This window comes from Carettochelys insculpta, chromosome 2 (genome assembly GCF_033958435.1).
Source record: "Carettochelys insculpta isolate YL-2023 chromosome 2, ASM3395843v1, whole genome shotgun sequence".
Taxonomy (NCBI): domain Eukaryota; kingdom Metazoa; phylum Chordata; order Testudines; family Carettochelyidae; genus Carettochelys; species Carettochelys insculpta.
The window spans coordinates 218,523,505-218,543,461 of record NC_134138.1 but is presented as its reverse complement, the minus strand read 5'-3'; the positions used below and the strand labels follow the sequence as shown (position 1 = coordinate 218,543,461).

General features: G+C 50.2%; 1 protein-coding gene across 1 annotated transcript in view; it reads right to left on the bottom strand.

Annotated features, from left to right (window-relative positions):
- IGF2BP3 (insulin like growth factor 2 mRNA binding protein 3) overlaps positions 1 to 19,957 on the bottom strand; it is a 187,652-nt gene that overhangs the window by 4,505 nt on the left and 163,190 nt on the right. The window contains exons 13-14 of the mRNA XM_074984636.1: positions 7,834 to 7,965; positions 624 to 737 (exon numbers count right to left, since the gene is read on the bottom strand). Coding sequence (XP_074840737.1) covers positions 624 to 737; positions 7,834 to 7,965 — 246 coding nt within the window. The remainder of the gene's footprint in view (positions 1 to 623; positions 738 to 7,833; positions 7,966 to 19,957) is intronic.

Genomic DNA, 19,957 nt, shown 5'->3' with positions numbered 1-19,957 from the left:
AGTGCGAACTGCTAGGGGCCATAATTTCCCTCTTCTTTTTGTTACTACTGCCTTGTATAAAGTGCCTCGCACCCTGGGGCCATAGTGGGGACCCCGAGAAGCTACCACAATACAAATAAGCAAATAATTACATAAAGGAAAAACCACATTGAAGGAAGTACGCAGAGTTTTCACAAAGTTATTAAAAACTAGAAAAATGACTAAACACAGGCCTCGATCAGCACTCCCCTCATCTCCCTGGCAGCTGAAGCCCAGTGCAGCCTCCACATCTAAAGCCCTGAGTCCTGGTGCTCACAAGGGTCATAAAACCCCACCTCCCCCATCCTGGCTGAAAGTTTGGCACTCCAGGGCTAAAGCCCCAAAGCTGTCAAGTATCCCTCCAACTCCTTTTTTTTGGTGCATCTCTGCTGCTGCCAAATTACTTCTGGTTCCAGATGACATCCAGTTAACCAATAAATCCAGAACTCTGGTATTTGTGTCTTTCAGGGTCTACTCTAGTGGCAACTATTCCTTGGAGGGAATCAGTGTGGCGTGGGTAAACCTAAGCTTCTTGGATACATTTAGATGAGGTACAAAAATTGATTCAAACTCAATTACAACTTCCACCAAAGAAACCTATTTACCTGGCATGCATAGAAATGGCCAGTTATTTTCACAACAACCTGATCATTTTCGTCAGGTGTCTGGTCACGAGGAACAACAACTTCTGCACTTGTCAAATTCTGAAGCTCATTTACCTATAAACAAACAAACGAATAAATATCTGCAAAATGCAGCCATCTTTAATTCATGAGAATTTAAAAGAATCCTTGGCCATCTGAATGGAAAAAATGCACCAATACAACTAGAAATCATCTTAAATGCACATGTGCTTACGAAAAAGCATTTTTCTCCCCCACCAAACACACAAAGCCAAGAGTTCAATGTAAAGAGAGCGGTAAATAACTTAGTATATTAGCAGCATACATAAGCAAAGAATGAAGACTCCTAAATTACCTATTACTGTTTTCTTTTTTCTTGAGGGTGGAAACAGAGGATAGGTTAAACACATAGCCCAAGAAGACAGAAAAACCAGTTAATTCACCTACTTTTTGAAATTAGTTCTTGGAGATGCATTGCTCACCTCCATTCCCATAGGTGCATGCATGTGCCATGTGCACGACTGCCAGATAATTTTTCCCTTAGCAGTACATGGTGGGTGGGCTCTGGAGCTCCCTGGCTTGGGGCCTTCAAATATGTATGTAGGGCAGGTGTATATAAGGCACTGCTCACCCCACCTCCTTTCAGTTCCTTCTTGTCCCATTATTCTGATAGAGGGGAGGGAGAGCGGGATCCGGAATGGACATGAGCAACACATCTCAAAGAACAGTTATGAAAGGTAGGTAATCATTTTTTCTCCTTTGGGAGATGGCTCATGTGCATTCCAGCAGGCGACTCACCAGCAGTTTTCCTGGAGGAGGGACCAGAGGAGACCTGGCTGCAGGATTGCCCTGCTGAAAGCTGCAACTATGCCTGCTGGCATAGTGAGACACGAAGGTGTGGATAGATGACCATGTGTCTGCCCTACAGATCTCCTCGATATGGACTTGCACAAGGAACACTGAAGAAGCAGTCCCTGCCCTCATGGAATGGGCTGTTAGTGCCCATGTCAGGAGCATGGCTAGGTTGTAGCAGACCTAAATGAAGAATATGATCCATGATGAAAGGTGCTGGGCTGATACGGGGAGGCCTTTCATCCTCTCTGCTCCGGTTAGGTTGATTTACAAAATGGTTTTGTGTGATCAATGGAAAATACCAGGGCACGTCTAACATCCAGGGAGTGGATGCCCTTTCCCAATGGGTGGCATGGGGATTATGAAAGAACGCTGCCAGACTAATGTCTTTGGTTCATATGAAACTGAGAATTACCTTTGGCAGAAACACCTAACCCGTAAGTGTTTTCAAGATGACCATGTAAGGTGGCTCCAAAGTGAGAGCCCAAAGCTCAGAGACCCTCCTGACCAAGGTCATGGGCTCTAGGAAGGCCATCTTTCAGGAGAGATACAATAAGGGGCAGGTTGGCAGAAGCTTGAACAGAGGATTCATAAGCTTAGAGAGGACCAAGTTCAGGTCCCAGGGAGGAATCAGATCCTTGGCCTGAGAATATCACCTGTCTAAACCTTTCAGGAACCTCCCCATCACAGAGTTTCCAAAAATTCATTCACCCTCTTCTCCTGGGTGAAAGGTGGATATGAGGGCAATGCGGACCCTAAAAGACGAGACAGCTAGGCCCTGGTGCTTCAGGTACAGAAGCTAGTCAAGTACCACTGGGATGGGTAGAGGCTTGGCTGTGGGGGACTCCCTGAGGCGTGGGCCAGAGTTTCCGCTTTGTTATATATGTTGCCTGGGTAGACTTATGGCTTCCCAAGAGTGCCTCAAAAATGGGGTCCAAGCACTGCTGCTTGAGTTTTGTTAACCAGGGAGCATCCATGGTACAAGATGGAATGACTCCAGGTTGGGGTACTGAAGGCAGCTGCAGTCCTGAGCGATCAGATCCAGGAGCAGAGGCAAGTCTAGTAGCTTGTCCTCCAAAAGGGTCAGGAGTATGGTGAGCCAGGGCCACACCAGTCACCAGTATGATGGACACTTTGTCCTGCGAACTTTGAGTAGGACTTTGTGTATGAGAGTGAACGGCGAGAAGGGATAGAGGCGGCAGCCTGACCAGGACAGGTGAAAGGTGTATGCCAGGGACCCAGAGCTGTGATTTTGAAAGGAGCAGGGCAAGTGACACTTGTGGTTGCTTCTGGTCCCTAACAGGTCCACCTGGGGATGACCTCACAAGTGGAAAATGGACAAGGTAATGTCCTGCTGGAGAGACCATTCACGGATGCTGCATGAGCTGCTGAGGTGGTCAGAGCATTCTGCACCCCAGGTAGACACGACACATGTACAGGTGGAGGTGATGGCATAGGCAGAAGTCCCACAGGAGCAGGGCTTTTTGGCATAGGGGAGAGGAACAAACACCACCCTGTTTGTTTATACGTACCATTGTCGTAGTACTGTCAGTACAGAGACGCACTGTCCTGCAGCTGGGGAAGGAACCTGTCATGTTAGGTGCACTGCTTGCAGCCCCCTGATAACAACGAGAAGGGAAAGCCTTGTCTCGGCCCTCCTGCCCTGAGTTCTGAGTGTGTCTAGGTGAGCCTCCCTTATCCCATCTCCAAAGCAGCTGTGGTGAAGGTGAGCATGGACTGTGGTTGGACAAAGGGCACCCCCTGCTTGCACCAAGACAAGGACTGGAGGAGGTGGGTTGGGAGGGTTACCAGTCTGTGTATGGAGCGCTTGTTGGACCTTTAGATCTCTGCTAGCCATGACTGTAGTGAGCATAGTCAGAGTCTGGCCCACTGACCCACGTAAGGGCAGGCCACCATGTGACCCAAGAGTCTCACCCAAGTCCATGCTGCATAGCAGGGAACTGCTAAAGGGAGAGGAGGTGGTCTGACATTTTCTGGAAGCAGCCCTTAGACAGTGAGGCTGTCACCATGGTGAGTCCAAGAGAGCCCCAGTTAAATCTGTTCTTTGGGTCAGAACCAGGGAGGACTTAGGCTCATTCAGGAGGAGACCTGGGCCTACAAAGACAACCCAGGCCAAGGCCCTGACTGACAGAACCTGTTGCCTGGACTTGTCCTAAATCAGTCAGTTGTCCGCATATGGGAAAAAGCGTACCCTGCGCTTCCTGAGGAAGACTGCCATGATCGCCATGGGTTTTGCGAATACCCAGGGCAGGGAAGATGAGGGAAGCTGTGGAAAGGCCAAACAAGAGCACCATACATAGATAGTGCTGGTCCTGACCAGAAACCTGAGGAACCACCTCTGAGCTGGGATATCAGAGACATGGAAGTATGAGTCCTTCGAGTCAGAGGCAGCATACCAGTTCCCTGGATCCAGTGGCTAGAACTGTTTGGGAGCCTCCTTTATGGTGCCCAGCGCAAGGAGCACTTGCACCTCCTGCAAGAGAAGATGCTAGTGAAGGGGGACAAGCAAGCAAGAGGCAGTGGAATTGGATAGAATATCCCACCTTCTCTGTGCTCAGGACCCAGTGGTCTGAAGGAATCTGGGCCCAGGCACAGCAGAAGAGGGACAAGCAGGGCACTAGGTAAAGTCATCCAATGTTTTGAGATCACATATAGTTTGTTATTTAGATGAGAGATGCTTATTTTGGGGCTTTTGTATGTTCACTGTTCATGAAAAGTGAATTTTTTTTATTTTACTTTGCAATTATAGCATTGGAGCCACAACGAAGTCCACAAAGAGCCACACACTGCTCTGGAGCCACAGGTTGCAGACCCCTGACCACGGGGTATGTAGATGCTGGAATTTGCCACAAGACCTTTACATTGTTTTGGGTAGTATTGATTAGTGGGAGGGCAACACTGGAGGGGCTCTCAGATGTCCACCATAGCGTCTGTGTCCTCAATGATCTCCTCCACCTGCAGTCTGAGCCTCAGAGCCACCCACCTTAGAACGTCCTAGGGATCTCTGACATCCAATGCAAGGAGTGTGGTGGCTGAGGTACCAGCAATGGAGTCATCCCAGGATGAGCAAGCCTGCAGGACAAGGACTTCCAGTGCCCCAGAAAGCGTCTGGTGCCACTCAATACACCAACACCTCCAATACCGAAGTCAAGATTTGCGCTGGTACCACATGCACTGAGGGACGGATTCTTGGTGCCAGGTCTTGCACCCCCAAGATGACCTCGGTGGTGTGCTTGGTGCCATGCAAGCATCTGCATACTCCTGGAACCCCAAAGAACAGCATCTGTCAAGGGCAGCCGCCTTGGGGGCGCAGAGTGCTGACAACAATGATGTGGCCCTGGAGGAGGTCCCTGTGCTTGGTGGTAGGTTCCTGGGGTCCAAAAAGGCCACTGGACTCGTGATTGCCACTGATGCTGTCAGGGTGCCACCGGCAGTGGTGCGCCCTGAGGGCTACAGTGCCGGGAGCAGGCTCACTGCCAGCTCCGCCTAGACATTGAGGGCTCTTCTCCTAAGTCCGACAAGCAGTTGGATCCCAACCCAGGTTCCTTCTAACCGTTTCCATGAGGCGAATAAATTTTATGTTCACCAGGGTATGTGCAGATCTGCACCAACAGTGCTTTCATTGCACAGGCATGGGCTGGTACGCCATGTTGGCACCTTGGCAGCCCCAGCTGGGATCCCCGGCCAGGTGGTGAGGAAACCCCATCAGTCCTGCAGCTGGGGTGAGGAACACTGCCAGCAGCTCCAGCCCTGGGACCTGGCCAGGGGACAGAGATCTCCAGCAGCCCCGCAGCAGGGAGCCAGCTGGGGTGCAGAGCCCTGCTGGCAGCCCCAGCTGCAGGAACCCTGGCAGTGAGGGGAGTCGGCCGAGTAGTGGCTCCATTTTAAAAAAAAAAAAGCGCAATGTACACCACTAATAGAGACGCATGCTGCTGGCACTCTGCTAATCAGCTGGGCAGCATCTGAATCTCTCCTGGGTAGCTGCGCAAGCACTCAGCTTACAGGGAACACGCATCCACAGCCACAGCGGTGCACCAGAGAATCAGAGCTTGGTGATATCAAGCAGTGCCATAACATCCCACTACGGATAATGCTGGCCACTGTGCCAGTGCTGGGGCCCCCACAGAATGGGGTTTCATGGCCAGGTCCAGTACTGGTACCAACGGCACCACAACCGAGTCCTGCTGAGCTGGCAACTGCATCATGATGATGATCAAGTCCCTGGTGGCCTCAAAAGTATCCAGCATGGAGAGAAGATCGACCTCCACAGAGTCCTTCTGATCAAGAGGAGATGAGGAGCACCAGACTCAAACTTCATGATGGGGCCTGAGTCAACAGTGCCCCACCTTACAGAGCGCACGACTGGGGTGTCTATGAGCATGCTTGTCCAGAGACCCTTCTCTATCTGTCTTGTTATGCAGCCCTGGGAAGGGGGAATGGTGCAGTGAGCTCAAACTCGCTTGCAGAGGAGCAGTGCTGGGGGTCCTTCAAGACACTGAGGCACCAAAGGGTCCCATATCAAGGCCAGTCTTCTGCTCATCCTCAGGAGGTGGTGTCACCTCTGGCATGGGTTGAGCATGAAGAGTTGCCTCCATGAATACAAGCCTCAGATTATGGTCTCTTTCCTTTTTAGTGCAAGGCCAAAGCTCTGGTAAATAGGGCACTTATTTGTTTGGTGACACTCACTAAGGCACTTAAGGCAGGAACACTGTGGATTGCCCATGGGCACAGGCTTCCCATAGTTCTCACACGCCAAATCCCTGAGACTGCAGCATGCCCGGACAGGGGAACTGCACGGTGGAGGGGGGATATTCCCCCCACCCTCTGTTGCTGCTACCTATGTTAACTAGAACCGACTTACTCTAACAACTAGACTAACAATGGATACTGCAAGCACTTGCAGTGCAAGACGCTAAGAGACTCCAATAACTGTCACAGGCAGAAACACGGAACTCAGGTGAGGCATCGGCAGTGTCTTATGTACCATGCCTTGAAGGTACCACACCGGGGTCCCACAGCTGGCCTGAGCAGTACCATGAAGGGGAGAACTCTCCGATGATCATACATGTGGTGCGCAAACACGCCTATTGGAACACACATAGGCAATTATTTGAAGAAACCAAAGATATAGTACAGCATATGTACTTCCACATGTTATAGTGTCCTGGAGATTACAGTTTCACTTCTCTCCTTGTTTCATTTAGGTTTTAATGTATTGGCTAAGTGTGAAAATGATGGCAAGCAGCAACTAAACGCCATCAAATGCTCTAAGAGTATCTAGCTAGTTTGCTCTAACTAAAGATTATACCATGAATTCAGTATAGGAATTCTCAGTCCATGGGGCACAGACCTGTGCATATTACACCAGAGCAAAATGCACACTTTAAGCCATAGACAGCTGCAGACTCATCATCCAAGAAAAAGTTTCTACAAAACATCCACACATCTTCAAAGATGGCTCTCTTCCATGTCTGTTCCTGTTGGGATTCCTAAAGAAGGCCTCACAAGCTCAGCTCCCACTGGGTCTGAAAGGACAGTGATAGAGCAGGGACTAGTCACCTGCCTCCTAGCAGTAGGTTTCAAGGACTCACTGAGCCACAGAATTGATATGTGCCAGTGAAAATTGTGCCGTTTCTTTTGAGACGGTCAGATTAGTTCACAGTGGTCACTAGTAGACTTAATCTATGGAGGACTCATGGATATTCAGCACCTCACAGAATTAAATTGTACGCAGTAGTAGCAGATCAAGGCAGAGGAGTATCATTCCTAGAACAGTATGAAATTCTATGTAGTTACATGATGTCTCAACAGCCAAAGCACCATTATCTGTGTGTATTTCACACAGGAAAGCTTTGCCCAGCTGCGTTTAATTTTCCATCTGCTTGACACATATTGGATAAAAGCCTGTGAAGGTCAAGCAACTGATCCAATTGAAGTCAAAAGGACTACTGGAACGAGAAAAATTTTTACAGACTAAGACCTCTACTTAGGAATTTGTCATTCTGAATGTATTCCGAATTTCCGCTTTAAATCCTGAAACCTACGAGCGGGTCCCTGCAGGTGCAGTGGTTCACCTGCATGGAGGTAACTGGTGCCTTTGTGTGTTTTTTGGCAAGTGTTAATTCTATTATATTGGTCCAACCTGAACTACTGGCTGTAGAGAGGAAAAACCCAAAGAACTAAAGCAGTTTAAATAGCACCTACCACGCTAAAATCCGCATGTAAAGAGTTAAAAAAGTGAATTAACTAGAGAGGATTTGGAATGTCCTTCAGACAGACTTCTCATGTCTCACTGTTTAGGTTTTGTTCAAGTACTTGCCGTTTTGCCTCCTTTACCAATAACTCTACCAGCAGCATAGGACGGCACTTTTATGTGAGCCTCAAGTTTCACTTCTTCTTTAGGTCCAAAGAAATTTTCTTCTTTAAGTTTTCCATAGATTCTCCCTTGAGCCTGCAAAAAAAATTCATATGTTTAAAAGAGACCATCATTCTGAAATCATGTCACCTTTTAAAAAAAACAACCTAAAACCAACCAAAGAGAATCTTGATTATATACAAATGCACAAACCTCCTATGTACCAACACAAAAGGTTCTTTTCTTGTAAAAGCTGTTGGCGATTTATCTTATATGAAAAAACTGTTCGCATCCCTAACTAGAGGGATGCCATAGTCAAACCCTGAAAAGAGGCTTGACAAAAGAATGAGTATCAAATAATGGCACAATAATTAAAAACATTTTATTTTTTTCCAGTAGAATGATCAGCCTTTAGAATTATTGCTTGAATGCATCTCTCTAGAAAGAGTAGTAATACCAGGTTGAGGGGGAAAGGAGAGACGCTATCGTGCGCCAGATGATGTGTTTTTGTTATTCAAGCAATAAAAGTCTCCGAAATTCATTCTTCAGAGTATTATGAATTCAAAGAGATTAAATCTCCCAGGAAAAACATGAGCGGCATCTTGCGAGTTGTATCACTTCAACCATGCAGACTATTGCAGCACCGGGTACCCAGTAGTGGTGGCCAATAAGGCTATGTTTACACTGTACCCTTAACTAGAAATAAGATATGCAATTTGTGCTATGCAAATTGTGTATCCTATTTAGAGTTAATTTTGAAATGTTAGGCTATTTCGTGATTTGGCGCTGCCTACGCAGCACCAAGCTTTGAAATACTGTGCTATTTCGAAGCATCCCTTAACTCCCCCCACAACAAGAAGTAGAGAGATGCGAAAAGAGCGTACCCGGTATTTCAAAAAATATTTCAAAATACCTGGCATGTTTCCTAGACGTGGAGTTACCAATATAACTCTGAAGTGTAAAGATAGCCTAAGAGAATAATGCAGACAGGTTCGCCCTTTTTTGTTTTGTTTTTTGTTTTCTGTCATTCCCAGCAAACCTGTAGAAATATCAGATCTCTGTTCCACACCCCAAGTCTTTCAAACTCAGGCTGATGCTTCCCAAGTGATATCACAAAACAATGTGTATGAAAGAACAGGGAGACTCTCCATTTAACCCCTCCTCTGTCTACATCAGTAGACAGCAGGACTAGAACACAATGAGCGATGCGTAGGAAAGACATTAATTAGCTACTAGCAGGACTCTAACAAAGATGTGTCTACTGATGGAGAGTCAGGACCAGTAATGCACCCTAAAAGTGTGACCAGTTCAGAGCACGTATTCAACATCTCAGCTATTGTCACCAAAAATCTGTTAGAGTCCACCAAGTGATTTTTACCTTTAATTTTTTGTTATATCACATCTGTTCTCTTCTAAACAATGAACCCATAAAAAAGAAAAACAACCCCCTCAAAAAAAGAATCTCCCCAAAACCTGAGAACTTTAGAAACCCTGAACTAGAGGTAAGTGAAATCAAATATGGGCTGGAAGATATAGATGTTTTCACTCCTGAAGGTCAGGCCGTCAATCTGGGAAACAAGTACATTGTTATGCAAAATATTCACCCATTCATTGCTCTAGAGAAGGTTCATAAGTCAGTAAAGAAAGCTCCCCACCTAGGAAAATGGCAGGCCCTTTCCTGCCATCTATGTTTTGGGATCAGGCTCTCAATGACACTAGGAGTTAACACAAATGAGCTCACTGTCTGCTACAGTGAATCCAGTGAGATTCAGGTACCATACAGTAGACAAGAACAGCTTTCGTTCAAACTGGTTGATATTTCTTCCCCAAGCCATTCAGCAGCCCTGCTTCAAACCCTCTCTCTTTCCTAAGTCATGTCATTCTAGCTAAATACAAGCCAATGGCTATTTGTGATTTTCATGACAGTAACTGCCTTTCAGCTGACGTTCTGGACTGATTAAAAAAAGAGTTGTACACAATGTTGGATGAGATGAGAATCTGCAGAAGTATCCTCTTCTAAGGTTGGGAAAAGGGAAGTTACTCACCTATAGTAACGATGGTTCTTCGAGATGTGTCCCCGTGGGTGCTCCACAATAGGTGTCGGGCTCGCCCAGCGCCGCAGATCAGAAATCTTCCAACAGTTTCTCCTGGATCGCGCATGCGCCAGCGTGCGCTGCCCCCCTGCACGCCCCCGACCGTGTGCACAATCCAGTCCCCGCCAGTTCCTTGACCAACCGCCTCAGATGCTCCTGAAAAACACTAGACAGAGATCCGAAGCGGGGAGGATGGGCAGGTGGTGGAGCACCTACGGGGACACATCTCGAAGAACCATCGTTACTACAGGTGAGTAACTTCCCTTTCTTCTTCGAGTGGTCCCCGTGGGTGCTCCACAATAGGTGACTACCCAGCAGTAACCCAAGTAAGGAGGTGGGTAATCAGTTTATGTGCAGCTTGCCCCTGAGAGGACTGCTGTCGACAGACGGGAATCCTCTCAGAATACCTGAGGCAGGGCATAATGCTTGGCAAAGGTGTCATAGGATGACCAGGTCGCCGCTCTACAGATGTCTGTTAACGCGATGCCCTTGAAGAAGGCTGTTGACACCGCCACCGCCCTGGTGGAGCGAGCCCTGGGCGGGGCCAGCAAAGGAGCAGTTTGAAGCTCGTAACACATTTTTATACAGGACACAATGTGCTTTGAGATTCTCCGGGAAGAGAGACCTCCTCCTTTTGACCCGGAAGCAAGAGAGACTAGAAGCCTGTCCGTTTTCCAGAAGGACTTAGTTCTGTCTGTGTAGAAGGCCAACGCCCTCCTCACATCTAGGAGATGCAGGCGTGCCTCCTTGCCAGAGCTGTGAGGCTTCGGGTAAAACGAGGGGAAAACTATTGGCTCGGAAGAGACTTTTGGAACAAAGGCTGGGTACAGCCTTAAGGTTACCGCCTCCTTTGAGAATACTGTGCAGGGTGGCGTTGCCATCACTGCCGCGAGCTCACTCACCCTGCGGGCTGACGTAGTTGCAAGGAGGAAGGTTGTTTTTATCGTAAGGAGACGTATGGGAACAGTGGCTAATGGGTCAAAAAGGTGGACTCGATAGCGTGCTGAGCACCAAGTCCAAATTCCACGATAGTGGAAGCGGTTTCCGAGGGGGGGGTACAGGTTTACCAGCCCCTTCAAGAACCTGGTAACGACAGGATGGGCAAATACCATGGGCCCTTCCTCCGTATGACGAAAGGCTGATATAGCGGCAAGGTGGACCTTTAGCGAGGATAGAGAAAGCCCGCCTCTCGAGGTCCAATAAGTATTCTAGTATTACAGGTATAGGAACGTCAAGGGGAGCTAACTGCTTGGCGGAACACCAGGCTGTGAAACGAGTCCATTTGTGCTTGTAAGTCCTCCTGGTGGAGGTCCTTTGGCTACATTCCAGGACTTGTTGTGCTCCCTCCGTACATGTGCTCTTTAAGGAGCTGAGCCATGGATTAGCCATGCATGTAGGTGCAGACCCTGAGGGTGCGGGCGCACTATGGACCCTTGAGCCCGCGTGAGTAAGTCCGGCGCCACCGGTAGAGGGAGCGGTGGGCGGTCCGACATGCGCCGAAGCAAGGGAAACCATTGCTGCCGATCCCAAGCGGGACTATGAGTATCATGCGAGCTCTCTCCCTTCTGGCTTTGTGCACGGCCTTGCGGATAAGCGCTGCAGGGGAAACGCGTAAAGTAGGGAGCCATTCCATGAAAACATGACCAGGGACCCCCGCCCCACTCCTGCCCTGGAGCAGTACTGGTGACACTTTTTTTTTTTTTTGTTGTACTGGGTGGCAAACAGATCGATCTGGGGAAAACCCCCATGTACGAAAAATGCGCTGTAGCAGATCTGAGTGGATCTGCCATTCATACGTGATTGCAAAGCGCCTGCTCAGCTGATCAGCATTCAAGTTGTGAGCGCCCGGCAAGTACAAGGCTTTCAACGTTATGTTATTGGCGATGCACCGATTCCACAATCGGAGTGCTTCCGCACATAGGGCACGGGATCGTGCTCCTCCTTGTCGATTAATGTAGAAACATAGTGGAGGTATTGTCGGTATTGAATCCAGACTACTTTGCCATGTAGGTAATCTCGAAAATGTTTGCAGGCATTGAACGCTGCTCTGAGCTCCAGTATGGACATGTGCAGTGTCTGTTCCGCACGGGACCATAGCCCTTGTGTTACCTTGTCGCCGATGTGCGCTCCCCATCTCATGTGGGAGGCGTCGGCAGTAAGAAAAATAGAAATTTGTGGTTGGTGAAAAGGCACCCCCACTAGAAGATTCTCAGGGTTTTCCCACCACGCCAAGGATCTGCGCACCTCTGTTGTGGGCGACACCACCCTGTGGACAGTGTGGGATGCTGGTTTGTAAACGCTCACCAGCCAATGCTACAGGCTTGATATGTGCAACCTGGCATTCTGTACCACAAACGTCGCTGCCGCCATGTGGCCCAGCAGCCATAGGCACGTTAAGACCGGCACCGTGGGGTTGTATGTAAAGACTTGCACCAGCGAACTGATTGCGCAGAAGTGGGCGTCGGGTAGGTACACCCTTGCTGTGATAGAGTTTATGCGTGCCTCTATGAAGTCTATACATTGTGTGGGTTCGGACTTTGACTTTGCGAAGTTGATGACTAGGCCCAGCGAAGAAACGTGTCCGCTGTCACGCGTACCATGCATAAGACCTCTGCCTTCGAGGTCCCTTTTAGCAGGCAGTCGCCCAGATATGGGAAAAATAAACACCCCCTGTCTGTGCAGGTAGGCTGACACCACTGCCAGGGTTTTGGTAAAGACTCTGGGGGCCGAGGAGAGGCCAAACGGAAGAACCCTGTGCTGGAAGCGCTCCTGGCCGACCATGAAGCGGAGGAAGCGTCTGTGTGCCGGGTGGATTGTTATATGAAAGTAAGCATCTCTTAAGTCTAGTGCTGCAACCCAGTCTCCATCGTCCAGTGCCATGAGTATCAAGGCAACTGTGATCATCCGAAAACCGTTGCTTGCGCAAGTAAAGGTTGAGGGCCCGAAGATCTAAGATGGGCCTCCAGTGTCCTGTTTTCTTCCCTGGTAGGAAGTAGTGTGAATAAAAACCTTCCCCTGGAATTATTCCGGCACTCTTTCCGCCGCCCTTATGAACATAAGGTGAGTCACCTTGTGCTTGAGCCTCGCCTCGTGGCAGCGTCCCTGAGGTGAGGCCTGGTGGGAGGCTTCGTCCGTGGAAGCGACTGGGAGGGGATCGCGTAACCCGTGGCTATGATCTCCAGCACCCATATGTCTGTGGTGATCTTTTACCATTGGGAGTGGAACGGTCTGAGGCAATGATGGAACATGAGATGAGAGTGGCATTGAGCAAGGGTATTGATCGTGCAGCCCCCGACTTACCCATCAAACTTGTTGCCTTTGGGCCTGACCCGAGGGCATACAGCTTTGTTGAGAACGTTGCCTAGGAGTTCTGTACCGTTGCCGCTATTGATAGCGCCCTTGGCTATAGCCCCGTTGATGTTGAGCACGCTGTGGTTGTAAGCGTAGCGTCTTTGCTGAGGATAAAATTTTTCCCTCCTGTATGGGGGAGTATAAATGCCCGAGGTTCTAAGTGTAGCTCTCAAGTCCTTACTGGAGTGAGGGACTGAGTCAGCTGAGTCTGCAAACAGCTTTGTGTATCAAAGGGAAAGAGAAGTTACTCACCTGTAGTAATGATGGTTCTTCGAGATGTGTCCCCGTGGGTGCTCCACAATTGGTGACTACCCAGCAGTAACCCAAGTAAGGAGGTGGGTAATCAGTTGATGCGCAGCTTGCCCCCGAGAGGACTGCTGTCGACAGATGGGTATCCTCTCAGAATACCCGAGGAAGGCCATAATGCTTGGCGAAGGTGTCATAGGAAGACCAGGTCACCGCTCTACAGATGTCTTTTAACGCAATGCCCTTGAAGAAGGCTGTTGACGCCGCCACCGCCCTGGTGGAGTGAGCCCTGGGTGGGGCCAGCAAAGGAGAAGTTTGAAGCTTGTAACACATTTTTACACAGGACACAATGTGCTTAGAGATTCTGTGTGAAGAGAGACCGTCTCCTTTTGACCTGGGAGAGAGAGAGAAACTAGGAGCCTGTCCGTTTTCCGGAAGGACTTAGTTCTGTCTATGTAGAAGGCCAACGCCCTCCTCACATCCAGGAGATGCAGGCGTGCCTCCGTGCTGGAGCTGTGAGGCTTCGGGTAAAACGAGGGGAAAACTATTGGCTCGTTAAGATTGGACTCCGAAGAGACTTTTGGAACAAAGGCTGGGTGCAGCCTTAAGGTTACTGCCTCCTTCGAGAATACCGTGCAGGGCGGCGTTGCCATCACTGCCGCGAGCTCACTCACCCTGCGGGCTGACGTAGTAGCAAGGAGGAAGGTTGTTTTTTTTTTTTTGTTTTTCTTTTTCCCCCCCATAAGTTGACGTATGGGAACTGTGGCTAATGGTTCAAAAGGTGGACCCGATAGCGTGCTGAGCACCAAGTCCAAATTCCATGATGGTGGAAGCGGTTTCCAAGGGGGGGTGGTGGTGGTACAGGTTTACCAGCCCCTTCTAGAACCTGGTAACAATAGGATGGGCGAATACCGTGGGCCCTTCCTCTATATGCCGAAAGGCTGATATAGCGGCAAGGTGGACCTTTAGCGAGGATAGAGAAAGCCCGCCTCTCGAGGTCCAATAAGTATTCTAGTATTACAGGTATAGGAACTTCAAGGGGAGCTAACTGCTTGGCGGAACACCAGGCTGTGAATCGAGTCCGTTTCTGCTTGTAAGTCCTGCTGGTGGAGGTCCTTCGGCTTCATTCCAGGACTACTTGTACTCCCTCCATACACGTGCTCTTTAAAGAGCTAAGCCATGGATTAGCCATGCTTGTAGGTGCAGACCCTGAGGGTGAGGGTGCACTAAGGACCCCTGAGCCTGCGTGAGTAAGTCCGGTGCCACCGGTAGAGGGAGCGGTGGGAGGTATGACATGCGCAAAAGCAAGGGAAGCCATTGCTGCCGATCCCAAGCGGGGCTATGAGTATCATGCGAGCTCTCTCCGTTCTGGCTTTGTGCAAGACCTTGTGGCAAACAGATCGATCTGGGGAAACCCCCATGTACGAAAAATGCGCTGTAGCAGATCGGAGTGGATCTGCCATTCGTGCGTGATTGCAAAGCGCCTGCTCAGCTGATCTGCCTTCACGGTGTGAGCGCCTGGCAAGTACGAGGCTTTCAACATTATGTTGTTGGCGATGCACCAATTCTGCAATTGGACTGCTTCCACACATAGGGCACGGGATCGTGCTCCTCCTTGTCCATTGATGTAAAACATAGTGGAGATATTGTCGGTATTGAATCCTGACTACTTTGCCATGTAGGTAATCTGGAAAATGTTTGCAGGCATTGAACGCTGCTCTGAGCTCCGGCATGGTTATGTGCAGTGTCTGTTCCGCAGGGGAACACAGCCCTTGCGTTACCTTGTCACCGATGTGCGCTCTCCATCCTATGTGGGAGACATCGGTAGTAAGAAAAAAATAGAAATTTGTGGTTGGTGAAAAGGCACCCCCACTAGAAGATTTTCAGGGTTTTCCCACCACGCCAGGGATCTGCGCACCTCTGTTGTGGGCGACACCACCCTGTGGACAGTGTGGGATGCTGGTTTGTAAACGCTCACCAGCCAATGCTACAGGCTTGATATGTGCAACCTGGCATTCTGTACCACAAACGTCTCTGCCGCCGTATGGCCCAGCAGCTGTAGGCATGTTAAGACCGGCACCGTGGGGCTGTATGTAATGACTTGCACCAGCGAACTGATTGCACGGAAGCAGGCGGCGGGTAGGTACACCCTTGCTGTGATAGAGTTTATGCGTGCCCCTATGAACTCTGTATGTTGTGTGGGTTCGGACTTTGGACTTTGCGAGGTTGATGACTAGGCCCAGCGAAGAAACGTGTCCGCTGTGACGCGTATCATGCGTGAGACCTCTGCCTTCGAGGTCCCTTTTAGCAGGCAGTCGCCCAGATATGGGAAAAACAAACACCCCCTGTCTGTGCAGGTAGGCTGACACCACTGCCAGGGTTTTGGTAAAGACTCTGGGGGCTGAGGAGAGGCCAAATGGAAGAACCCTGTGCTGGAAGCGCTCCTGGCCGACCGTGAAGCGGAGGAAGTGTCTGTGTGCCGGGTGGATTGTTATATGAAAGTAAGCATCTTGTAAGTCGAGTGCTGCAACCCAGTCTCCATCGTCCAGTGCCATGAGTATCAAGGCAACTGTGATCATCCGAAACCGTTGCTTACGCAAGTAACTGTTGAGGCCCCGAAGATCTAAGATGGCCTCCAGTGTCCTGTTTTGTTCTCTGGTAGGAAGTAGTGTGAATAAAATCCTTCCCCTGGAATTATTCCGGCATTCTTTCCACTACCCTGATGAACATAAAGGTGAGTCACCTTGTGCTTGAGCCTCGCCTCGTGGCAGCGTCCCTGAGGTGAGGCCTGGTGGGAGGCTTCGTCCGTGGAAACGACTGGGAGGGGATCGCGTAACCCGTGGCTATGATCTCCAGCACCCATATGTCTGTGGTGATCTTTTGCCATTGGGAGTGGAATGGTCTGAGGCGATGATGGAACATGAAATGAGAGTGGCATTGAGCGAGGGTATTGATAGTGCAGCCCCCGACCTACCCATCAAACTTGTTGCCTTTAGGCGTGACCCAAGGGCATACGGCTTTGTTAAGAACGTCGCCTAGGAGTTCTGTACTGTTGCCGCTATTGATAGTGCCCTTGGTCGTAGCCCCATTGATATTGAGCACGCTGTGGTTGTAAGCGTAGCGTCTTTGCTGAGGGTAGAAGTTTTCCCTCCTGTATGGGGGAGTATAAATGCCCGAGGTTCTAAGTGTAGCTCTCGAGTCCTTACTGGGGTGAGGGTCCGAGTTAGTTGAGTCCGCAAACAGCTTTTGTGTATCAAAGGGAAGGTCCATGATCTTCGCCTGTAGGTCACTCGAGATACCCGACGTCTGGGAACAGGATTCTCTACGCATGACCACTGCTGTAGCCGTTGAACGTGTCGCCGTGTCCGCCACGTCCAGGGCAATCTGGACTCCCGTCCGCGATGCTGCGTAGCCCTCTTGAACCATCGTCTTTAACACCGGCTTTTTATGTTCCAGAAGTGAATCCATGAGGGGAGTAAGCCCGGAGTAATTATCAAAATTATGGTTTGCTAGGTGTGCCCATAATTTGCCACTCTCAATAGCAGGATAGGAGAGGAATACACCTTCCTGTCAAACAGCTCAACTTCTTAGCATCTTTGTCCGATCCCCCGATTTGTACCGAGAAGCCTTTGACCTCTGCTGGGACGACTCGACCACCAAAGAATTTGGTTGTGGGTGACTGAAGAGGAACTCCATGCCCTTTGCCGGGACAAAGTACTTCTTATCCGCTCTCTTGTTTGTAGGCGGAACAGAGGCCGGAGTCTGCCATATAGTAGTGGCTGACTCCAGAATGGCTTCGTCCAGCGGAATAGCAATTTTGGATGAAGCCGGGGATCTGAAATTTTTCAGGAGTTTGTGATGTTTCTCCTGCACCTCTGCCGTTTGAATGTCTTACGAGAAAGCCACCCTTCTAAACAGCTCCTGAAACTGTTTAAGGTCATCTGGGGGAGAGACGTCCCCGGGGGCCATGGCCTCATCTGGGGAGGATGAGGAGGAACCACTAAGGTAAACCTCCCTCGAACCCTCGGGTTCCTGCGGTCGATGATACACTTGCTCGCTGGAGGATTGTGAAGGAAAGTCTCGGGGTTCTAAAATTAACTTCCCTTGAGACAACTTTGTTTCCGTCCCCGATCGGGAGTGCCCACGGGGGTATTGAGCAGCCGGGGGGGGACCTGCCCCTGGGTGTAGGCCTGTGGTTTGTCTGTGTCCAGAATGATAAGGACGACCATGGCAGCAGGGGCAAGGGTCCAGGGATGGAGACCTGGACCACTCACGGGGCGTGTACCCCCAATGTCTGGGAGAGCAAGACCTCCGCGACGACACAGATAGAGGTGGAAAACTGGCTTGTGATAGTACGCCAGGGGATCCAATCCCAGAAATGGTAAAGGTGGCCCAAGCCATGGTGACATTGGTTGTAGGAACGGAGAAGGAGGTTTGTTCCCCTGCCCCCCCCGGATGGGCCGGTGGAGACACAGGTCTTCGGTGCGGCGTGTGTATCACAGGGGGAGGGCTTGGTGCTAACAGCAGCGCAGCCCTGTCCACAGATGGACTGTGGTGCCAGGTTTTTGATGTTGCCTTGCCCCTCCGCTGCAGGGCTGGCACCGCCCCCTTCCATGCCGGGGATCTTGGCCCCGCTGTCAGCGGCGCGCGCACTTGGCACCGTCAGCTGCGGTGCCACGCGGGTAGCCCCCTCCAGTGCCCGCAGGCTCCGTGCCTGGCGCCCCTGCACCGCTGGTGCGGCAGGGGTCTGTGCCACCTGTGGCGGTGCCGCCGGTTCCGGTGCTTGCCTGGCTGACGCTCTAGGCGCCACGCGTGCCGGCTGTTGTATAACCGGAGGGTCAGCCTCTGCCATGTGCGCTGCCGTGCTGCTGCTTGCCTGAGTATGCGGCTGGTGGCTGTGCGCTCCACTCGTCTTGCTCGCTGCAAATGCACGGCAAGGATCGAGCCAAGGAGTTTCCTCTGTTTCTGCACTGAGGGGGTCAGAGAAAAACTGCCCTCCTCTTATGCAACCCAGGGGGTGAGGCTTCTCTGGCAAGCTGTGAGCTTAGCACAGTGAGAACGTGTCTCGGTAGCCTGTAATTCCCCCAGGCATCAGATGCCTTCGCTATGCCCCACGGAGGCCGGCATAGCTTGACGGCATGACTCCCGCTTTGTAAAACCTGAAGAGGTCCTTGTGTTGAGTCCTTTATTGTTAATAGAGTAGTTAGCACTTAATCCGTGACTTTCCACCCCAAATAGTGATCACCGGCCTGAGGCAGCAGGCGGCCTAAATGGCCTTCACATCCGCTCTTCTCTTCTCCGCTCCTCTCTTTTTCCTCTTTTTTTTTTTTTTTTTGCTGATATTTGTCTTTGCTTTCTCTCTCTTTTTTTTTTTGTTTAATAACCGAAAACAACAATTACACGTGGAAAAAACCCACTTAAGTAATCTGACTCTGGCCTTAGCCTGAGTAGATTCTGTCTGCAGCCGATGGCGGCTGAGAAGGAACTGGTGGGGACCGGATCGTGCACGTGGCCGGGGGTGCGCAGGGGGGCAGCACGCGCCGGCATATGCGCGATCCAGGAGAAACTGCTGGAACATTTCCGATCTGCGGCGCCAGGCAAGCTCGACACCTATTGTGGAGCACCCACGGGGACCACTCGAAGAAGAATTTAGCATTGTTCCAGCTGTCCATGTGCAGCACAGTAGTCGCTGTTCCTCCAAAGATGAAGTCAAGAGACTTGGTCAGAAAGGGATGGACAAACTTCAAATAGATGCTTCTGTCATTTGAACGGCGTGACTGGTTAAAAGTGCTCGAGTGACAAAAATTACACTACAGCTTATGTGGATGTATATCTAGCCTTTGGGTCTCCAAAGACAGAAATTGCAGATTCTGGATCCATCAGTGGCACAACAGTGACCAGAGGAAAATCATCGCTGGGTGACAGAATGGGGAGTGATCTCTTCCCATTAGTTGCTTCTGCTGGTGGAACCAGGACCTTCCTTGGGAAGGACCTGATGGCAACAGAGACTGCAGATCAGCAAGTTAAAAAAAAAAAAAATCGAATCAGGTGTAGCATAAGTCTCTGCTCTCCCTGGAGTGCAAGATGTCCTGTCCACCCAGCATGAGGGCGTTGTGGTATTTACAGGTTTACTTTGCACCACAGTCAGGCAAAGCAGAGGCAGTACTATCAATAGGTGAGGCTTCTAAAGGTTGCCTTTCATCAGTGCCTTCAGTTTAGGCTTAGCTGCCTTCAGGCACAGTTGCCAATGGAGCACGGTCTGGTACCAAAGCAGCCCTGGATTTGTGGACTTTTTTGTCATGACCCAGACACTTCCGACATTCTAAGTCTTCAAAGGCTGAGCAGGAAGACTTGTCTGAAACAGACAGGGCTGTATCAGGCCTCTCTGAAGTGAATTT